General features: G+C 43.1%; 1 protein-coding gene across 3 annotated transcripts in view; it reads left to right on the forward strand.

Moving 5' to 3' along the window:
* Window positions 1–22,159, forward strand: part of ACAA2 (acetyl-CoA acyltransferase 2) — a 35,065-nt gene that overhangs the window by 3,729 nt on the left and 9,177 nt on the right. For 2 of the 3 annotated variants that reach the window (XM_032882539.1, XM_032882537.1), the window contains exons 2-8: window positions 2,991–3,157; window positions 11,050–11,178; window positions 12,670–12,786; window positions 14,485–14,632; window positions 16,570–16,745; window positions 17,299–17,428; window positions 21,540–21,610. In XM_032882539.1, coding sequence (XP_032738430.1) covers window positions 2,991–3,157; window positions 11,050–11,178; window positions 12,670–12,786; window positions 14,485–14,632; window positions 16,570–16,745; window positions 17,299–17,428; window positions 21,540–21,610 — 938 coding nt within the window. Of the gene's footprint in view, window positions 1–1,469; window positions 1,504–2,990; window positions 3,158–11,049; window positions 11,179–12,669; window positions 12,787–14,484; window positions 14,633–16,569; window positions 16,746–17,298; window positions 17,429–21,539; window positions 21,611–22,159 lie in introns of those variants that run through there. The other variant, XM_032882538.1, reaches the window with a different exon arrangement.

The raw sequence follows: 22,159 nt of genomic DNA on the forward strand, positions 1-22,159 counted from the left end.
AAGGGGAAAGAAAACCAAAATAAAATACCAGTATAAAAATAGGAAAATTTTAAAGCCAGGAGGTTTATTTATTTTTTATTTTTTTAGATTTTATTTATTTATGACAGAGAGAGCGATAACACAAGCATGGGGGAGCTGGAGAGGGAGAAGCAGGCTCCCCACTGAGCAGGGAGCCCAATATGGAGCTCGATCCCAGGACTCCGGGATCGTGACCTAAGCCAAAGGCAGGTTCTTAACAACTCAGCCACCCAGGCGCCCCTGGCAAGGAGGTTTAGAGGACATTGGCAGAAATTGAGGAAGGTATAGTGCCACAGAGTAACCCATCTATCAGAACAAAAGATCTGTAATGCACTGAAGTAATATTTATGGGCTTGTAAATATCTGAATATTGTATCTGTAAAAATTAATTGGTTCTCTTCTAAATTATAATTGCATATGTTAGGAGTAACATTCTTTTATCTTTTAGTGTTTGGGGGTTTAAGATTTTTAAAAATTAGAGTGATGAGCAGGGAGAGGAACAGAGGGGGAGAGAGAGAGAATCTCAACCAAACTCTGAGTGGCCCCATAGCAGGGCTTCATGTCAGGACCCTGAGATTCTGACCTGAGCCAAAATCAAGAGTCAGATGCTTAACCACCTGATGCCTAACCTAACTGACTGAGCCATCCAGGTGCCCCTCCTAAAATTCTTTTAGACTGTGAGTTTCTCAAAGTAGGAATGAAAGGAGAAGCTGAAGTTCTTTTGGTTTGGTTCTGGGAGGTTTTTTTGTTTTTGTTTTTTGGGTTTTTTTAGGATAGGTTGAGTTTGTTCCACAAAAGAGATAGCCTCTACTAACATAATCAGGAGAATTGTACTTAAATACCAAGCGTGGTATAATATTTGTATGGTCTCAATTACAGGTTAATATCTTGACACAAACCCATTGTTAAAAGTCCCATAATTTCTTGGCAGGACACGGAAATGTGATTTCAGATTGTTTTGGGAGAAGCCTATCTATGCAAAGCACCAGGCAGGAGGTCTGCCCCATACTAAGTGCCTCCTGTACGCACCACCATACTTTTGACCTGCGGGATTGTTAGGAAGATTAGATAATGAAAAGTGATAAAATGTCTAGTGCTTAGTTGTGCCTAATAAATGTTAGTGGGATGAAACGGGCTATATTGGGTGCTGCTTCCGGATGTGCAAGTTTTGCCTCATACAGCTCTAGTGAGTATCACTCCCATCGTCGGAGACTTCTGTAGCCTTTTTCGGGGGAGGTGGCAGTAGAGTGCCTCAGTTAGGAGCAGTTTTTATTTATTTGCATAGGGACATCTGTTGGACTAATAGTGATACCATAATTTTTTACTCTTAATTTACATTACTATATGTATAGATAATTTCCCTTATATTCTTTGTGGTTGGATCAGGAAATCTTGTTGTATTCTAAGAGACATGTTTTAACAGGATGTTGGCAAACTAGAATGTCTTCAGAAGAAAGCAACTAGAAATGATGTCAAATAAGTTTTGTAAGAATGCCTTTTATTTACTTCAGAGATGGGAGATGTTACAGGTTAGCTGACTTTAGATCCAGAGCGGCTATCTGTGTAAAAGACAGTCCACTTTGTAAAAGGTAACGAATGGTTCATATTATTTGAAATTTGTATTTTAGTCATCCTATGGCTCCAAAGTTAAAGGCATATGTAGTTCACATTCAAAACATTATCAATTCTAGAAACAATTTTTCTTTCCTTTTTTTTTTTTTTTTCCTGTAGAAACAATTTTTCTGACTTGGGATACATTTGGGTAAGCTGGTAGATGGAAGATGGGTAAGCTGGCTTAGCTATGTAGGAGTTAAAAATCATACTTTAGGTTGTCTATTCATAAGCACAACTGCTTCACACAGTGGAGTATGCCTTACTGTAAATTTTCTAGCAGAGGAATTTTTGTCTCTTGTGTCAGGAATTTTCTGTGGGGTGAGTGGTTGGCCTCAAACCTCAAGAGAACTTTTACTTTGGAGATTCTTTGAGTCTGTGACTAGGAAATATACTTCAGCACATCGAAGAAGCATTTTGTTTTTGTTTTCATTTTATTTTATTTTTTATCTTTTAAAGATTTTTTATTTTACTTACTTGACACAGAGAGAGAGATCACAAGTAGGCAGAAAGGCAGGCAGAGAGGGGGAAGCAGGCTCCCTGCTGAGCAGAGAGCCCAATGTAGGGCTGGATCCCAGGACCCTGAGACCATAACCTGAGCTGAAGGCAAAGTAAGCTTAACCCATTGAGCCCCTGTGTTTTTTTTGTTTTTTTTTTTTAAGATTTTATTTGTTGGAGCGAGAGAGCACAAGCAGAGGGAGCGGCAGGCAGAGGGAGAAGCAACTCCCCACTGAACAGGGAGCTTAATGTCATCCCCAGACCCTGGGATCATGACCTGAGCCAAAGGCAGACACATAACCAATTGGGCCACCCAGCTGTCCCAGCGTTTGTTTTATTTATTTATTTATTTTTATTTTTATTTTTAAAAAATATTTTATTTATTTGACAGAGAGAGGGAGAGAGCTTATAAGCTGGGGGAAGGGGGAGCAGGAACTGGAGAGGGAGAAGCAGGCTCCCGCTGAGCACGGAGCCCAGTGTGGGGCTGGATCCCAGGAATCCCCGAGATTATGACCTGCGTCAAAGGCAGAGACAGATGCTTAACCTACTGGGGTACCCAGACACCCCAGCATTTTAGTTTTAAACAAATGTTTCTAGCTTTGTAGCTCACCTGAGGACAAGAACGTTGTCTACCAGGATGGATTTACATTGCAACGTGCAGTTCTGGGGGCCAGCATGTAGGTAGTGCTCCAGCTGATCCCCCTTCCTTAAAAGACTGCTTCTGTGAGTGGGACTTGTTCCATGTACTGTTCTGGCACAAAAATTGTCTAAGTTCTAATTGAAAACAGTACCTAGTACTAGGTTTCATAGTGAGATTATTTAAAGCATGTTCGGGACACTGAGGAATCTGTCTCTGCTTACAGGTGTGTTCATCGTTGCCGCTAAGCGAACCCCTTTCGGAGCGTACGGAGGTCTTCTGAAGGACTTCACGGCTACCGACCTGACTGAATTTGCTGCCAAGGCTGCTTTGTCTGCAGGCAAGGTCTCACCTGAGACCATTGACAGTGTCATTGTAGGCAATGTCATCCAGGTCAGTAGGGCAGAAGGAAGGTTGGTATTCATTCTTGTTGCTTCGTGTTATTAAGAAGATAACTTAATATGTCTTAATAGTGAACTAGTTAATAATTAAAGGTATTTATGATTTAAGTAATCCTTGACTCTAGAAGTGATGGCATGCATCAAAGCCACATATAATCCAGAAGCTCTATATCTATCCCATTGGGGTTACATTTAATTGCTTCTCTATCAGATTCATTTCCTTGACTTATCTAAAGTTAGTTGGCTCTCTCTTTTTACCAACTAAGGAGGGTAGAAAACCTGGTCAGTGTAAGACATCCCCTATAATTTCTTAACCAGCAGGACCTTGGTCAGTATTTGTTACGGAAATAAGAAACTCCTTTACCTTCTATATTGCTATGTTGAGGTCTACAAAATAGATCACATCATTTCATAGATAATGAAAGCTGTATATTCCTTTGAAGTATTGCCAAAGAGATGGGGCTCCCTTCTTCCTCCCGGCCCTTGGCTTAACAGAAGCTCCACGCAGAGTACATTGCCATGGCAAGTACCTTGTCACTGTTCTGCTGGCTCAGAAAGTGGTTGTTCCATACTAGGAGAGGCAGGCCGAGAAGACTGGAGGCTGCTGCCACCACCTCCACCTCGTGCTCAGCTCTTGGGGCAGGGATAAGGCTCCAGAACAGGTGTGCAGTTATTTCCACGCCCCACCTCTGCTCCGGAGCCGTGACTCATAGAGATTTTGCTTCTAGCAACAACCAGTTTTGTTTGCAGTGGAGTCTGAACGGCTTCGTTCATTTTTTCCTGACACTTTTCCTTTAATGTTTTTTGTCCTTTTCTGCTTTCCAAATGAGCTCTCAGTTACAAAATACCAAACCGCTCAAAAATGCCAGCCGTCGACACACTATGGAGAAGCTCACAAATAAGGACAGGTAGCAGCAGTATGTGACAAGAGGTGGGAAGTGATTGAAGCAGTGCTTACAGATGTTCATGAGAAGCTAAAACTATGCAACAGGTTGTGCCCTGATGGCAGCACAGCTTAGACTAGTCACTACCTTGGGGTGTGGCATCAGCGTGTTTGGGTTCAGAGTCTACATGGCAAAACGATTTCTTCCAGTTAAGAGTTCTTGGCTTGTACCAGTCACAGGATGGCCAAAGGGCATGGGACCTGTCTGTTAGCTTTTCAGAAATGCTGCCATAGACCTCACAGACGTCCTGGGAGACCTCAGGAGCTCTGCGCTTCCGCAACAGCACGCCGTGTGGGTTTCCTGGCTGGATACATAGCTCAGCCAAACTCCAAATGCCATTATTGAGCTTCAAGGATTGGTACAGCATGTCCTTCCCTTCCACATTCCTCTTGGCAAGGCAATAAACATTGCTGTTTTGCAGTTTGCTGGAAACTGTCAGTATTTAATGGACATTCCTTAATCTGAAACTGAAGTTCTTTTTCATTGGGAATGGCCTTCCACTTGCAAGGAAGACCTGGTGCGCCATTTTGAAATCTTCTACAAAGAGCACCCTGAGTGGGGTGAGAAGCTGAAGGAGAAGACAAACATTGGTTTTCACAGCCACCTGCAGTTACTCAGAGGTTCCATCTTTGTGACAGGACCTAAGGTGTTCAGAGGCAGGGAGACATCCGCACGCTGCTTTGGCATCTGTGGTGTGTGGTCGGCCAGAGGAGTGCTGGGGATGACCCCAAAGCTCCTCTTGTTTAACTGGATTGCAAAGTCTGTCATGTGCTGCACAGCATTGTTGGTGAAGTTCATTGCCATGTAGGTGTGCCCTTGGTGGTGAGTAAATGTCCTGGAAATCTCCAGACCATTATTTTTTATTGCAGGCAGCCAGACAGCCTTAGGAACCAGCCATCCAGCAGGTCCCATGCCTGTCCCATGGAGAGTGCTGACACGTCATTCAGATCACTGCTGACCACAGTGGGAGTAGGTAGAGGAGCGAAGGTTACAGGCCCTGAGGATGGGATGAAAGACCGTCTCACCGGACCATCTAGTCCTCCTCCAGGGAGATCTGCTGCTCCCATCTGTGTGGAGGACACCTGAAACACATTGACTGGAAGACTGAGGTCAAGGTTTAGAAGGTCTAGAAGGTCACCTTGAGAGGGGATAACCTGAGGCTGTTCCAAGATCGTGGCAGTGGTGGTGCCAAAGGCTGTCATCTACATCAGTGCTCCCATGATATATTGGCACATGTTTGGGACGGATTCCATGACTTCCTTCTACAAAAGCATTGGGAGGCTTATGGTACACCAAGGTCAAAGATCGGTGTGGCAGATGAGCTCGTCCAGCAGAGCTGGCACAGTAAGATCTGTCTCAGACATCAGTGGCTTCTCAGACAAGACGACTTCTTTGCCTGTGACAGGGTCTGTTGAGAGAAGACGCTGGTAAATATAGCCCTGGTCTCGAAGGTCAGGTTTATCAGAATCCCGTGTTGTCAAACTCAAGACCTGCTGTAGCAGCTCCTGTGTTTCTGGTGGTTGCTTGAGAAGCAGCTTCGCTGTGGCAGTAAGCAGAGTGAGCAGCACCTGGGCTCATCAGGAAAACCCTCCAGGAAGCTCTCCAGTAACTCATCTCTGTCCCGATCCAAATCACAGCTGCTCACGGATCTGGTTCATCCAGCGAGACAACGTTCTCACACAGAGTGGCACTGGTACTTTCGTACTTGTCGCAGTGTTGGTGTAAGATGTCCCTGATGGCAGCAGTTACCTCTTGGACCACCCGGTTTCCTTTGGTCCAGGTGAGGTCCCCAGCGCGCTTCCACAGTGCTCTGTGCATCACTGCACTTCGATGGCACTATGCCTGTGGTGATTTTGAACAGCAAAATCTCCAACAAAAAGCACAAAAATGCAAAAAACGTTGCAATAAATAGACCACAGAAAGGAGATTTGTTTTTGTTTGTTTTAAAGATTATTTACTTCAGAGAGAGAGTGTAAGAGCAGAAGGGAAGAAGGAGGGGCTGACGGAGAAGCAGACTCCTGCTGAGCAGGGACCCTACACAGGAGGCTCAGTCCCAGGACCCTGGGATCATGATCTGAATGGAAGGCAGACGCTCAACGGACTGAGGCACTCAGGCGCCCAGAAAGGACACTTGTTTATAGCATGAGAGCTAAAACAAGAAGGCTGAGTGTCCCTTTGTTCATCTTCAGCCCGGAAAGTGTGTATTATTTTAGGCGACTAAGTTTTCTCAATGTTCCTCCACCCTGCCCATAATCTGGAAATAACCACAGAAGTGCTGGAGGTATTACTTTTGGGGTTACAAATAAATTTTTTTTTTAAAGATTTTATTTATTCATTTGACAGAGATCACAAGTAGGCAGAGAGGCAGGCAGAGAGAGAGGAGGAAGCAGCCTCCCCACAGAGCAGAGAGCCCAACGCGGGGCTCGATCCCAGGACCCCGGGATCATGACCTGAGCTGAAGGCAGAGGCTTTAACCCACTGAGCCGCCCAGGCGCCCCTACAAATAAATTTTTAACACGTACGTGAATTCGCGAGTATAGAATCTACGAATAATGGGAATCGACTGATGTTTTGAGAGGTTTTAAAGGTACTAAAGTATTCTGTCCTTAGCGGTTCTCATGTATGAAAGGAATTACGTGAGTTACGGAGGTCAAAAAGGTATAAACTTCCAGTTCTAAGTCAGTCAGTCTTGGGGCTGTAATGAAACAGCGTGATGACTATAGTTAATAATACTATACCGGGCATTTGAAAAATGCTAATAAGTGTTAAAAGTCCTTGATGGGAGAAACAGGAACAAAGGCTGCATTTTGCTGCTGCTGTAGTCTCCAGACAGAATTCCTGAGGTGGGGATTATAACACCCCTCCCGCCCCCTCAAGGACTCGTTGGTATTTTACCACTGCGGCTCTGTTCTTCTTCCTGTTACTTGCCGCTGATCTTTCCGCCGATAAGATAGCAGTCATCTTTCCGACGTGTCGCCACTTTCATACACCTGGAGTGTCTCAAGACTCATGTTTTACTAGACAGAAGTAAAGAACCTTATCTAAGCAGCAGCCAGCCCCTCAAGGTCCTGGATAAGCTCTGCTTCCAAATTCCATAGGGACTTACGCTATCCCTAAACCCCCACTAACTACAAGGTATGTAATCAGTCACTCACAACCCCAGTGCAGCTCTTCCTGCCTATGGGTCCTGTCCCTGTGCTTAAATAAAAGTACCTTTTTGCACCAGAAGTGTCTCAAGAATTCTGACCATCCGCTCGCAGCCTCACATCAGTCCTCAAAAAAATTTTTTTGTTTAACTATATAATGTGGTTTTGGAATATAGGTGAGCTATGGTGGGGTGAGGTCCAGAGTCTGCAATCAAGAAAGAAGTCTTGACGTCTTCAGTGCAAAATGGTGGTTTTATTAAAGCTCTGGGACAGGACCTGTGGGCAGAGTCTTGAGGAACCGTTATTATATAAGGGAAGTTGGGGAAAGTAAGGAAAAGGGAAGTTTCAAAAGGGTTTTCATGTTAAAGAAGACCCACCTATAAGATAGAGGATACCTGAGGCCTTGCCGTTGTCAAGGTAAGGTGGTTTTTCCCTCTGGCAAGGCATTAATGTTAACATAATTGGGAGATTCCTGGAAGAATGTCACCCATGTCCCACCCCAAAGTGGGGGGTAGGGGGAGGTTGCCTGGTGTCAGCTTATGTCTTGTCTTCAGCTAGACTTCTGCTCTCTCATCATATATATGATGACAGATGTTAACTAGACTTAATTGTGATAATTTGCAGTCTATACAAATACTGAGTCATTACATGGTACACTTGAAACTGATATGTTTTATGTCAGTTATACCTCAGTTGAAAAATAAAACAGGAATAGAAACTTTTTAAAAAAGGTTAAGTTCCAAGTAAGATTTAGGGAATATTAAAAAGCCAGAAGAAACCCTAGAGATTTTATAGAACTCCAGGCCTCTCTTAACACATGTGGAAACCTCCAGGGAAGGTGCAGAGTTGCGGAGGGGTGATCTGTAACAGTCCTGGGCTGGAATGCTCCTGACTTCTGGTTCAATATTCTTCCACCTGTACTAAGCTCTTCCCACAAATTTTGGTGTTAAAAGGGATGTAGAGTCATTTCATGGGAGCACTTAGAGAATATGTAACCAAAAATTAAAAAAAAAAAAAAAAAGGAAAAATTATCAGTTACTTTCTAGAATACAGTGGCCAAAGTAGAAGATATCTGGTTTCTAAGCATCAGGTAGGACCACATTCAAAATATCCATACAAGTAAGTATGTATGCCGTCAGCAAGATCTCCGTAAACTATCTTTATTCAGTCAGTTGGTCTAGAATTTAACAACTCAATCGTAACTACTCTACTCTTATTTACAAAGAAGGCACTTAGGAATCCATTTGCAGATAACTTCGCTTAGGAGGAACTTGAGAGTTAGGTAAACCAAAGTTCACACTGCTAGTGAATGACAGAGTCTAGATTCCAATCCAGATCTGACTCCTGACCTAATAATAATCTTTGTATAACCTCAGACTACTGCTTGATTTTATAAAACACTTATTTTGCCAGTCTGGACATTAGAGTATTATAAGGGAAGTGACTCCCAAAACAGAAAACCCTGGCAAAAGGAATTTTTATATGTTGAAGTAGGCTTAAAAGGATCCTGGGCATGGGGCTAAGATTGCCTTTTGCCATTCGGAAACTATTAACATCGAGGCAGCTGAGTTCCTAGAGGACTGTCGCTCTGTTTCAAGGACTTGTCAGTGGGCTGTAAGTAGTAAGGAAATTTAATATTTTTTTCTTCTGCCTTTGTTTCCCACATCAGATGGACCAGTGAGGAACATGTCGAAGTTATTTTAGGAAGTAAAGCAACAAAACGCAAAGCTAAAATTTCCCATCAAGAAGTTCTTCTAGTAGCTTATGGCATGGCTTGCCTTGTGCATTACCACCCCCACGCCCCCTTTAGTGGGGAAGCATGACTTATTCCTCCACAAGTAAGCGATTACTCCTCAACAAGGAACACCGTAGAACACAAGTTTTGAATCACATCTGTCTACCTGCAAAGCTGAGGGATGCAAGGTGGCAAATACCCACAAAACCCAAAACAAAGCCTTGAACGAGGACAAAGATTTGTCCAAAAGTGCCTAGGATGGAAAGGCTGGGAGACCATAAAACATGAGATACAGCTGTGCATCCAAGCCCTGGTTTGTGTTACTGCATGGGCCAACCAGATGGTTTAAACCTCTGTGGCTAAGCCCATTTCTCTGTTTATACAGACAGAGCTAGCTCTGCTGTGTATGGTATCAATTTACTACTCTGTCCTTTACGATCTGCCACAGTAGGCTGAACCCACTCCACCAGGTTTTTCCCGAAGGCTGAGAGCACTGCATCCGTGCAGTCGTGAGAAGCTCGTTACACACTCACACTCCCACGCCAAGTCTGACTCCTTGGGAGTCCACTTCCAGCTCTGCATTTTATGCCACTGTATCATTTGGATGTGTTTTTTTTTTTTTTTTTTTTCCACAGTTTTTCCTATCATGCTAAACACAGTAAAAAGTCTCAACACATTGACACCTGGTTCTGGTTACCTGGTAGTATTACTTGTGTGCCATTAAACAGGAGACCAAGGGCACCTGGGTGGCCCAGTGGGTTAAGCGTCTGCCTTTAGCTCAGGTCATGATCCCAGGGTCCTGAATGGAGCCCTGTATTGGGCTCTCCTCGAGCCGTGAGTCTTCCATCTCCCTCTGTGCGCTCTCTCAAAATAAATAAAATCTTAAAAAAGAACAAATAAATAAACAGGAGACCAAAACCACAGAACAAATACACAGGTTGGGGTTATAGGGTAGGAAGCCTATAAAAACACTAAAGTGCAGATTGTAACCAGTTGGTAAGTCTGTAGCAGACCACCTGCTGTCACTGTTCTTCTTGGACCCCAGAGCCGGGCCAGCACTGTTGCTTTGGAACCTGGGGTCCTTGTTTAACTCTCCCCTCCCTAGGTCAACAGGTCTCAGCCTCAGTTTCACATTATCCCCTGGGTGCTTTTTTTTTTTTTTAAGATTTTATTTATTTGACACAGAGAGAGATCCCAAGTAGGCAGAGAGGCAGGCAGAGAGGGAGGGGGAAGCAGGCTCCCTGCTGAGCAGAGAGCCCGAGGCGGGGTTGGATCCCAAGACCCTGAAATCATGACGGGAGCCGAAGGTAGAGGCTTAACCCACTGAGCCACCCAGGCGCCCCTCCCTGGGTGCTTTTAAAAGTGTCTACTGATAGCATTGCCTTGCCTGTGCTTTTCCGGTTTCATTGGTTTGGTTACACTCAGCATTCGTATGTCAAGCTGTCCTGGTTTTCCGGTATGCAACAAAAGTTGAAAATTACAGCTTCAGATACTTTCTCTCTCTCTCTCTCTTTTTTTTTTTTAAAGATTGTATTTATTTATTTGACAGACAGAGATCACAAGTAGGCAGAGAGGCAGGCAGAGAGAGCCGAGGAAGCAGGCTCCATGCTGAGCAGAGAGCCTGACACGGGGCTGGATCCCAGGACCCTGAGATCGTGACCTGAGCTGAAGGCAGAGGCTTTAACCCACTGAGCCACCCAGGCGCCCCGGATACTTTCTCTTTTAAGGAACATATTATTTTAAGATAGCCCATTTTATTTTTAAACCGTTCTAATTGTTACAAATTTCTATCTTCTATTAATACAAGAATTATTTTAACTATAGTAATATAAAACTCGGACTTTGTGTGTTTAAAAACAAGCAGACCAAATTGTAGTTTTTATTCAAGTAATAAACACATATATTCCATAAAATACGTGCTATACCTGTATACATTGTGTCCTACCTTAGAGCCATGTAGTTTACTATTTTTGATAGATTGCGAACAATTCCGTGTATTTTGTCCTCCTTTTTGCCGAGATTTATAGAGGACGTTCTTTGTCTTCTCCCTCTATTCCAGAGTTCTTCGGATGCTGCATATTTGGCCCGGCACGTTGGTTTGCGGGTGGGAGTCCCAAAAGAGGTCCCAGCTCTCACTGTTAACAGACTCTGTGGCTCTGGTTTCCAGTCCATCGTGAGTGGATGTCAGGTATGGGAACGTTTTATTACTTCTCTGAAAATACGCTAAAAGCTGTTGGAGAAAATGCCCCACTTCAGTAGAACACCGTAGGCTTTTGTTTTATAGTGCTTCGTTAGGAAAGGTCAGTATTTGATTTTTCTTGGAAAAGTACACAGGAATACAAGAATCAACAGTCCCTTAAAAGCTGCTCACGGATCTTTGAAGACATGCTAAGTGGAATAAATGAACCACAAAAGGACAAATACTGTATGATCTCCCTCATATGAGTAGTCAGATTCATAGAGACAGAAAGGAGGATGGTGGTTGCTGGGGCTGGGGGGGAGAGAAAAGGAGGAGTTCATGTTTAATGGTACCGAGTTCAGCCTGCAGAACCGAAAAGACGTCTGGAGATGAGTGGTGGTGGTTGGTCAGACAACACTGTGAATGCACCTATTGAACTGTACACTTAAAATTGGTTACAATGGTAAATTTGAAGTTAGATATATTTTATCACAGTTTTTTTTTAAAGGTAATCATGACTCTCACTTTTATCAAGTGCTTCCTGTGTGCCTGACCTTGCTAGATTTACATTCAGTATCTCACTTAGTCTTCACAACCATCTGGTAAGACGGGAACTATCACTATTCCCATTTAACAGACAAGGAAACTGATCAGTAAGGTGACTAAGTTACAGAGACAGAACTTGAACGCAGGCCTGTGAAACACGGAATAAAGACTATAAGACTAGGAAAAAAGTTGGAGGGTTTAGGGGATGGTAAGAAATGCATTCCTTTTTAAGGGATGGGTACTTGGACAAATACATTTGATCCGTGAGCACAGGGTAAAGGGATATAGTGAAATCCAATTTTATTTGTCCAGATCTTCATTTTTTTTACAGAATGAAGGACATGGACATATTGTGATGAATAATTTTCATGTTAATTTATTTCTGTAACAATGTAACTGAAGTAGTGGTCCTGATTCTCTTAGCAGTCACTGTGAACACTGGCTTTGGAGGCTTGTTCCTTGCTGCTTTTCTGAGAAATGCAAATAGTGGGAGGTGTTAGAAGGAAGAAATGGGTTTCCTTTTCTGATTCTCCTCAGTTAACTCAGTTCTTGCGTGTGGTCTGTTACTTGCATCAGACTCCTACATTAATGGGATAAATTCTTCTTCTGCCTTTTTAAAGGATTTATTCTTTATCCTCAGCTGATAATCCATATATTATGCCAGGCATTAATATCTCTGCTGATTTTCAAGATTTATTTCAAGGGTAAGAATTATCATTCCTTGCCAAAACATAGGTAGAATTTGTCACTTGCACACACACAATTGAAGTCTGTTAGGTTTTTCTCCCCTCATGTCTTAGGGATGGGTGCTGTGGCATGTGCGTTAGCATGACTTGACAAGTATTTCCTTTTGAGACTGTAAATCATTACATTTACTGTTAGTTTACTGCTTAATACAAACCTCTGTCACAATAAAAGTTTTTTTGTTATTGCTGCACCTTCGTTTTCCAATAGGAAATTTGTGTTAAAGAGGCCGAAGTTGTCTTATGTGGAGGATCTGAAAGCATGAGCCAGTCTCCCTACTGTGTCAGAAACGTGCGCTTTGGAACCAAGTTTGGATCAGACCTCAAGGTTGGAACCATTCAAATGTTTAAAAATTATTTGTCATGCATTTATGCTAATATATATTTTTAAAATTTTATTTATTTATTTGACAGAGAGATCGTGAGGGAGGGAACACAAGCAGGGAGTGGGAGGGGAGAAGCAGGCCTCCCGCTAAACCTGGAGTCCGGTGCAGGACTCGATGCCAGGACCCTGGGATTATGACCTGAGCCACCCAGGCGCCCCTATGCTGATAATTTTAATCACACCATTTTGGGAGAGAGAAAACAGATTTTGAAACCAGTTTCGTTAATAGGGGATTGACAAAATACAAAAATGACTTGAAATTTGTAAACTATTTCAAAACCCCAGTCTGGTTTTAACCCGCATTTAAAAAATCCACATAGACTTTATCTCACCACGCCTCTGATCATGGAATTAATACACTGGGGAGGCAGAGGAAAGGAGGAGGCAGATCAAAAAGATAGGCAGAGGTTGAAGTAATTAATTTCTCTACTGAATAAATGGTAAACCCAGTAATTAAATCTTTACCATGATTTATGGACGTTTTCTTCCTGGAGCAGTGTCCATTGAATAGGTATCTTCTTCACAGAAAACCTTCTCTTTGTTTTATTGATTTTTTTTTTTTTATTTTGCTCTTTAAATTTTGTTTTTTAAAGATTCTCTTTGAATAGAGATGATATTGTCCTGAGTCAGTCAGACAGAAACTGATCTGCACATCTTTGAGAGCTCTGGCACGGGAATGACAGTACTGACAGAGGACACTAGTGTGCTGTCCCGCCCATGAGAAAGGGCTAATGACATTCTCTGTTGTTAGCATTTTCCAACAGCAATGATTGGTTCACACTTCATCTACTTCATCCCCTGGCCTTTTTGAAAGTTGGAAAGAATAAGACCTAGAAAATATGAAATAGTATTTTAGACACCAAGTATTAAGAAAACCTTTGGAAAGACAGGTCAGTGACTCAAAGATGATGAGGGCTAGTGGAGAAGACACAAGGGGGCACCCTTATCAGAGACTGACCCACTGGATAATAAGTAACTTTTCTGTTCCTCAAGGAATCTGTGTGTGGTTTTCCACCTCCCAGTAGCTGACAGAACCAGCTGTTCCTGTCACTGAAGGAGCTCAGGCACACTCCTGCAGAGCGCAGAATTGTGGGTCACAGGTGGCTACAGGGAAACATTGCATGAGGACCCCGTGTTAGGTTTCTTAAAAATGTAGCCTTGAGGGTTTCTTTCTTTCTTTCTTTCTTTTTTTTTTTTTAAAGATTTTATTTATTTATTTATTTGTGAGAGAGTATACAGGGAGGGTGAGAGAGGGAGAGGCAGACTCCCTGCTGAACAGGGAGCCTGACATGGGGCTCGATCCCACGACTCCAGGATCATGACCTGAGCCAAAGCCTACGCTTAGCAACTGAGCCATCCAGGTGCCCCCGCGGTTTCATTTTTGACTGTAGGATAATCTCCTGTGTCCCCTCCCTGAACAGTGAGGATGCGTGCATTTGATTATGGCATTGCGTGTTTTTTAAAATGTCCCAGAACCAAAGATGAATAATAATAATAATAATAATAGTAATAATAATAAACAGAAAACGTAATTTTACTTTCATTTATTGGGACAATTAATTAAATGTAAAGATATTACAGCATATTACTTTCAAAAGATACACTTTAACAAATCACCTTACTATTCGTGTCTTTCAATAGCTGGAAGATGCTTTGTGGTCAGGATTAACAGATGAGCACATCCGGCTCCCCATGGGGATCACCGCAGAGAATCTTGCTGCAGAACATAACATAAGCAGAGAAGACTGCGACAAGTACGCCCTGCAGTCCCAGCAGAGGTGGAAAGCTGGTCAGTGAGATGCATGTTAGAAGTGTCAACAGAAGAAAACTTGGGTGGGTGGGTGAAATGGGCAGAGGGAGTCAAAGGTTATAAAATAAAGTAAGTCCCGGGGATGTAACGTAGAGCATGGTGACCATAGTTAATAACAGTGTAGAGCGCATGCGTGAAGTTGCTAGTAGAGTAGGTCTTCAAGGTTCTCGTCGCAAGAAAAAAAATTGGTGCAGCTATGTATGGGGACAGATGTTAACTAGATTTAGAGCAATGATCATTGTGCAGTCCTGCATACACAAATACCGAATGGTTAGGTTGTATACCTGAAACTAATATAACGTAGTATGTCAGTTATACCTGGGTTTAAAAAAATAGAGAAGATTTTCGTCATTTTTGGATTATAATGGTCATATAATAATATTTATTTAAAATTGTACCTTTTGAAAATCACTTTTTTTCATCATTCCTTTATGTTTAGATGAGTAGATATTCTGTGAATGATTGCAAAATTAACCAGGAGTTTCTCTTTTGAAATATAGAAATGCTACCTAAAAAGTGGCATTGCTAATTGACCTTATCTGGCCAACTTGAATTTTGTCCTCAGTGGTTCTGATGTCAGTAGAACATGTAGAGCACTCTGCTGCGAGGGCTTTGATACTCTGTGAGAGACGATGGCTCCCGGAAGCTGCTGGCCCAGAGAGGGTGTTCTCCTCTGTGAGGCATACCCTGTTTATGAGGAAGGGATGGTATATTTGGAAAGGACCCATTGTGCGCCTTCCTCCTCCCATTCCTAATTGAGAATCGTTGCACTCTGACTCGAAGACTCAGAACTCTATGCGGCCAGAGTTCTGCTGCCCTTGGTGTAACACTTCTCACTACTGTCAGACTGGTCCAAAGTGGGCAACATGACAGTATGGTGAGTTGAAGACATTTGTTAGTCTCTTGAAAAAGATTTTTTAAATTAAACTATTAGAAATGAGCAGCAACTCTTCTTCAGGGGCGTTAAGTACTCGGAGGGAGAAGTGGGATGGAGCCGATGCCAGCCAGCTCATTCTCTGTGTTTTTCTTACATATTAAAGTGGGAGCATGCTGGTCCAGAGGCCAGGAGTCATCAGCTCTGTTTCTACCTTGGCCTCATACAAGTTAACCAACCTCTACCAAGTCATTTTTTCACTGGGCATCTGTACAATTGAGATAAAGAAGATTTGCCTCCCCTTTTTCCCTAAGAGTTGTGAAAACCAAATAAGGGAAGTGTGTAGCCTGCCCTTGTAAAGAGCTATCAGAAGGAAGGTGGTCTCACTCCTGGCGTATTCTGTTTCTGGAAGCTGTAGATTACTGCCGTCCATTGTAGTCAGTGGAGGTGGAAGCAGGTCAGCTGTTTCACTCACAACTGTGTCGGTAATCGCTCGTAGAATTTCTTCGGGTTGCTTGTCATTAAATTTCAGTCATAGGTTACTTGGTAACCTAGATCGGTAACTTCTTTTGGAGACAACTTCTTTTCTCTTACTGTGGTAAAGACACTTAAAATAAACTCTACCCCCTTAACAAATTTTTTTAAGTGTACAATATGTTATTGTTGTACGTCCTGGTGACTTTTCAGTTTACTTCTTACCTCACCGAGAGCAGTTTAAATGAGACATTGAGTTTACTTGGTGCTATTCTATCTGTAGCTAACAGACAAGGACTGCTAATAGTCTAGTGATACCTTGTAAAAAAAAAAATTACAGTAAAAAAGATCAAAATTACAATTTTAAAAGAAGGCAAAATGCATTTGCATAGATTGATGGCAGTGTATTAAGTCCTTCGAGAGGCAGCATAAGTTGTGCCTGTAACAGAGGCTTATGTTAAAGTAGGCTGCGAGGAAAGGGTAGAGCCAAAACTGAAGGATGTGTTTGATTTCGTTTCTTATATCTTCTTTTTCTCCCATTCTCACGATGGTCTTTCTCCTCTTTCAGCTAACGATGCTGGCTACTTTAATAATGAGATGGCACCCATTGAGGTGAAAACGAAGAAGGGGAAACAGACAATGCAGGTAGACGAGCACGCCCGGCCCCAGACGACCCTGGAGCAGTTAACTAAACTCCCCCCAGTATTCAAGAAGGAGGGAACCGTGACCGCGGGCAATGCCTCGGTAGGTGACGCCACAGCTCACCTTGGACTCTTGCTGCCGTGTTCAGTGCAAAGTAGTCCTGTGGGGTCTTTTGGAGACTTCTCGTGCTAGTCTTTAGCTGTTTACCTTCAACTGGCAGCGTTCATATTCGGTTAATTGGGGGTTTCATAGTTCCAAACAAAATACTTTAATCGCATATAATACTCTTCCAGTTTCTTAGTCTTTTTAAAATATTACAAGGACTGTAGAAGGAAATCTGCTTGGTTATTATTCCAGTTTTCCTGGGTTTGTTGGTTGGTTTGTTGGTTTTCTGATGTATACAACTCAACAGATTTCTTACATCTCCCCATATCTGGACATAATATTTTCCTGGACATTGTTTCCTGTTTTCCCTTGGTGAGGTTGGATTCTGTGCCTAAAACAGTTCCTGGAGCACTGCGAGCCCTCATCGTAGCCCAGATTGTGATGCTGTTTCTTACATAGTACCACAATCTTAACACTACCGCATTAGTTCAAACCTTGATTAACTGGGTCCTTTTGCCCTCTAGTCAGTGTTCCTGTTTTTGTTTCCAAGGGGGTATCCGATGGTGCTGGAGCTGTTATCATAGCTAGTGAAGATGCTGTTAAAAAACATAACTTCACACCACTGGCAAGAATTGTGGGCTATTTCGTGTCTGGATGTGATCCCTCCATCATGGGTATTGGTAAGTTTGTAGTGTATGTTTCTGGAGAGAAGTCGTCTTTGGCATTCAGATACTTGAAACAGTAGCCAGATCAAGGTCACTTGTGGAGAAAAGAAGATTGGTCATCAGTCATTTAAACAAATCTAGAAAACCTGTGCCGGGCCCAGTAGGAAAACCAAGACTGCTCGTGGGCAGTAATCACATCTCACTGTCTGTATTTAAGACTGGCTCGCAGCATATATCAGAAGAATTACAAGGTGCTGACTACAGGAGACAAGAGGCAAGGAGAGATCCTGGGGCCAAACAGAGATGGCTGAACGCTGGGTGTCCTGCATGCGGCCACTGGTGTGTCTCATTTCCTCTTCCCACAACCCCTTTGAGAGGGAGAAAATGGAAGTTTAGGGAGGTTATCTTGTCAAGTTCCAGACAGGTAAGTGATGGAGCCAGGATGGGAACCGGGCCTCTCTTAATTCAAATGCTCTTCCCTCTGTGCTGTCCCGGAAGTCAGAGTCACGCCCACCTGGCTCAGCTGCCACTTAATAGGAAAATGAAGGATTCCAGTGGATCTCAGTTTGGCAGAGATGAGCAGGAGAGCTCCCTACAAGTGTGTATAGTTGACCCTTGAACAACGTGGGGACGAGGGGTGCCAACCGTCACACAGCTGGAGTCCAAGTACAACTGTTGCTTCCCATGAAACGTAACCACTAAGAGCCTCCTGTTGCCCAGAAGTCTGACCTGTAACATAAGCTTTTAACACACACTTTGTGTGTTACATGGAGTACGCACTGTGTTCTCACGGTAAACTAGAGGAGAGGAAATGTTCTTAAGAAAACTGTACGCAAATATATTCATCGTACTGTGCTGTATTGACCATATCTGCACTTAAGTGGACCTGCTCCATTCAAACTTGTGCTGTTTAAGGGCCAGCTGTATGCTCTTTTTGGCTTGAAATATATGAATTAGGAAAAGAAACAGCTTTTTGCTGGATGTGCTCCTAGGAACCTCAGATGTGCTGAATTTTAGTAATGTCTGTCATCATTCTCCAGGAAACAGAATTGATGAGGCGCCTCACTTAAAAAATACTAGTGCTGGAGGCTTTGTCCTATCCCGTCTGTACCCTCATACCCCAAAGAAAAGGCTACTCTGGGGCTAGATTCAGATTCTCGATGGGTCCAGAGGTTTTTCTGTGAGCGCAGTTAGGCCTTTTCCAACTAAATTGGATTTTGAAGCAGGATCCAGGGTAGAAGGGGGACGACCTGTTGCTGACCTGTGTTCTCAGAGATCCTTTGGTCTGTCCCTCAAAGTTCTTCTCAAGTAATAGCATTTGAGCTCACTGGGGACATAGTAAATACCCAACTGTATCTGTCCATATTTTGTCACTTTCACTGTGTTTCAGATTACTTTAACCAAAACCGTAAGCTATGTGACCATCTGTTAAAAGTCAGTTTTTTCTATGTTTCAGGTTTAAAAGCTTAATTAGCTTTAAGCTCCTTGCTTTCACCAAAACACTGCTTTTGTTTTAGAGATGGAAAGTAGCTTTAAAAAGTATGGTATTTATCACTTCAGTGTCTGGAACAGTGGTTTCCCAGACCCCAAATGATCATCAAAATCTCCCCATGACCCCATAACCCCACCCCAAAAGATTTTGTTTCAGTAGTTCCAGGGTGGAGCCTGGGAAGTATGGGGTTTAGGTGTACCTGGCTCGTCCTGATGATCAGTCAAATTTATTTGATATAGGTAAGTAGTTATTTTATAGTTCTTTTCAGTTTAATATCACTGAATAGGTTCTGGTACATTAACATAGTGAAGAAAATGTCGTTTTCCCAGGGCATCTGGATGGCTCAGTCATTAAGCGTCTGCCTTCGGCTCAGGTCATGATCCTGGGGTCCTGGGGTCGAAGCCCTCTGGCTCCCTGCTCAGAGGGAAGCCTGCTTCTCCCTCTCTCACCCCTCCTGCTTGTGTTCCCCTCTCGCTGTGTCTCTGTTAGATAGATATTAATCTAAAAAAAAGAAAAAAAAAAGAAGAAAATGTAGTTTTCCTTTCTTCTGTTCCAGAGTCTGGATGCTGGCCCTGCAGTGTAATGAATACCATTGTGGAAGGATTGCTTTTTTCCCTTAGGGCTTGAGCAGAGCCATAAACGCCAAATGCCCCAGTGTCAGATGTCCCTTCACTAGACAGCTGTCTGTCGGTTGTTGTATGGGATTAAACAAGGTGACTACACGGATTGCCCCAAATGAATAAACAACGGAGAGTGGTTTTTGAGTGGTGGGGATTGATTCATCACTCCAGTTTCTAAGAATAGTGCCCTCGGTTATGTAGTTATCCAACATCAAGCAATCCTTAGCCTTGCAAGAGAAACTGCTGACCCAGAAAAGGGAGGAAAGCGGGGACTTGGGACTTGCAGTGGCTCCCAGGAAGGACACATCCGGAAAGACAGTCAGTGTTCCCTGGAACTCCCCAGTGGCAGCAGTGGTGGGGGAAGCCTTGAACCTCTGCAGGTATAGCAGCTCTGGTTTTATCTTTTACTGGACTTCATTTGTAGAGAGGATTCCAGTGGTTAAAAAGAAGGTTAAAAACCAGTTCAGAGCACTTGTGATGAGAAAGCTTACAGCCCAAAAGAGGTGCTCAGCATCACATAGCTATCAGTGGCAGGACTAGAAATAAGGTCCCCTTTTCCCAACAAGATCATTACAACTTTCTGGGTCCCTGTGAAGTCCAGTAACAGTGTTACGGGAACAGTCCTTTAAAACTCAGACTGTGACCCCGCGTATTTTTAGCAATTGACTAATGATTCTGAGTTAATAAGAATGCACTGAGTCACGCTTACTGTGGAGATGAAGACAAGGAGGTGTGTAGAGCGGAGTTAGACCCTCAACTTTTGGTTCCGTGTGTCTCTGACCCCTGTAGAGTACTTTATCCCTGGCCATGCTGGCTAACTGCTGGCTCCACTGTTGACTGTCCTATTTTTGTGCCTTAGACATTCAAAGAGAATCTAGAACTAGGTTTTATGTTAAATCGGTAGCCAGATTGAAAAGCGCTATTCGGATGCCCTTCACCGGTAAGGAGATGGCTGTCCAAGGAACATTTTAACTAGGTGACAAAACAAAGTACACTGTGTTTGGATTGCATCATGCTTCTCTTGTGAAGACCGATTTCTCATATTACCTTAGGCATATGTATGACACTTGTTGCAGAATATCTGACTACTTAAACTCAATAGAACATAACGCACAAATTTTTTTAGACATGGCCATTCCATTCTCTGAGAATAGTGAAATAGATAATCTTCTTCAGCCAGCTTTTTTACCTCTCGGGAGAAAATATTAGTATAACTTGAAAATTTTGAGCAGCGTTAAACTGTCATTGGTGATCGTCAGTAATCTGGGAGCTAAAGTTTCAGAAGTCTTACTAGGTAGATTTGCATTTCTGCCATGGGGGTTTGGTTTTGTTTAAAATCTCTGCCTACCACTGGCAATAGAAACGCTTCTTTGCTTTAGGTATCTTTTCCTTGAAGTGCCTTGTGGTTTCCTGTCTTGCTGTGCCCACGTGGAGATACAGCTGCCGTTTCTTGTCTTCCGTCCAGATGGATCTGAAAAATTCAGAGTGGCCACAGTCATTCTTTACTGGGAATGCATATTACTTGTGACCCAGGAGAGCACTCAGTCTGCCTTCACCTTCGGTAGGAGGCACAATCTGTCAATGACTGCAGAACCCCATAGAGGACTCCTTTGGCTGTCTGAACTCTTTTTTTAAAAAAATATTTTATTTATTTATTTGACAGAGAGCACAAGTAGCAGAGTGGCAGGCAGAGGGAAAGAGAGAAGAAGGCTCTCTACTGAGCAGGGAACCCAATGCAGGACTCGATCGCAGAACCCTGGGATCATGACCTGAGCCGAAGGCAGACACTTGACCAACTGAGCCACCCAGGTGCCCCTGCCTGAGCTCTTAAAGCTGTTTCTGGCAGAAATCTCCACGTGAGCCTCTCATTTATACTTTTGCACAACCAGCTTTTCACTTTGGTTCTGTTTTCTGTTTTTTTATGGTCCTATCATTGCATAATGTGCTAAGGCGGTAAGATTTGTGGCTACTAATAACTGCCACATAAGATGGAACTGATTTTGTTCTTATGTAGGTCCCGTCCCTGCTATCAGTGGGGCACTGAAGAAAACAGGACGGAGTCTTAAGGACATGGATTTGGTAGAGGTAAGTGTTAAGACTATTTTACATGAATAAGCTACTAACATGGATAGCATGAATGGCTTTAATTTGGTATTTTATAGCTTTTTTTGTTTCCGTACTGTTAGCCTTTCCGGATGACATGTGACCAAGTGTTACTTCCGCTACGTGCTTTGGATGGGTACTTTTCTCTACCTGATTTAAAATATGTATATTCAAATAATTAAAATAGCCTGATTTCTCCTAATAAGATATGAATTCCTAGATAAAAACATAAATGTCGAGTCAAGATGGCGGAGAAGTAGCAGCTGAGACTACTTCAGGTTGCGGGAGATCAGCTAGATAGCTTATCTAAAGATTGCAAACACCTACAAATCCAACGGGAGATCGAAGAGAAGAAGAACAGCAATTCTAGAAACAGAAAATCAACCACTTGCTGAAAGGTAGGACTGGCGGAGAAGTGAATCCAAAGGGGCGGGAAGACAGACCCCGGGGGGAGGGGCCGGCTCCCGGCAAGCGGCGGAGCAACGGAGCACAAAATCGGGACTTTTAAAAGTCTGTTCCGCTGAGGGACAT

The sequence above is a fragment of the Lontra canadensis genome, unplaced genomic scaffold (assembly GCF_010015895.1).
Source record: "Lontra canadensis isolate GAN:19392208 unplaced genomic scaffold, GSC_riverotter_1.0 scaffold82, whole genome shotgun sequence".
In the NCBI taxonomy this organism is placed as follows: domain Eukaryota; kingdom Metazoa; phylum Chordata; class Mammalia; order Carnivora; family Mustelidae; genus Lontra; species Lontra canadensis.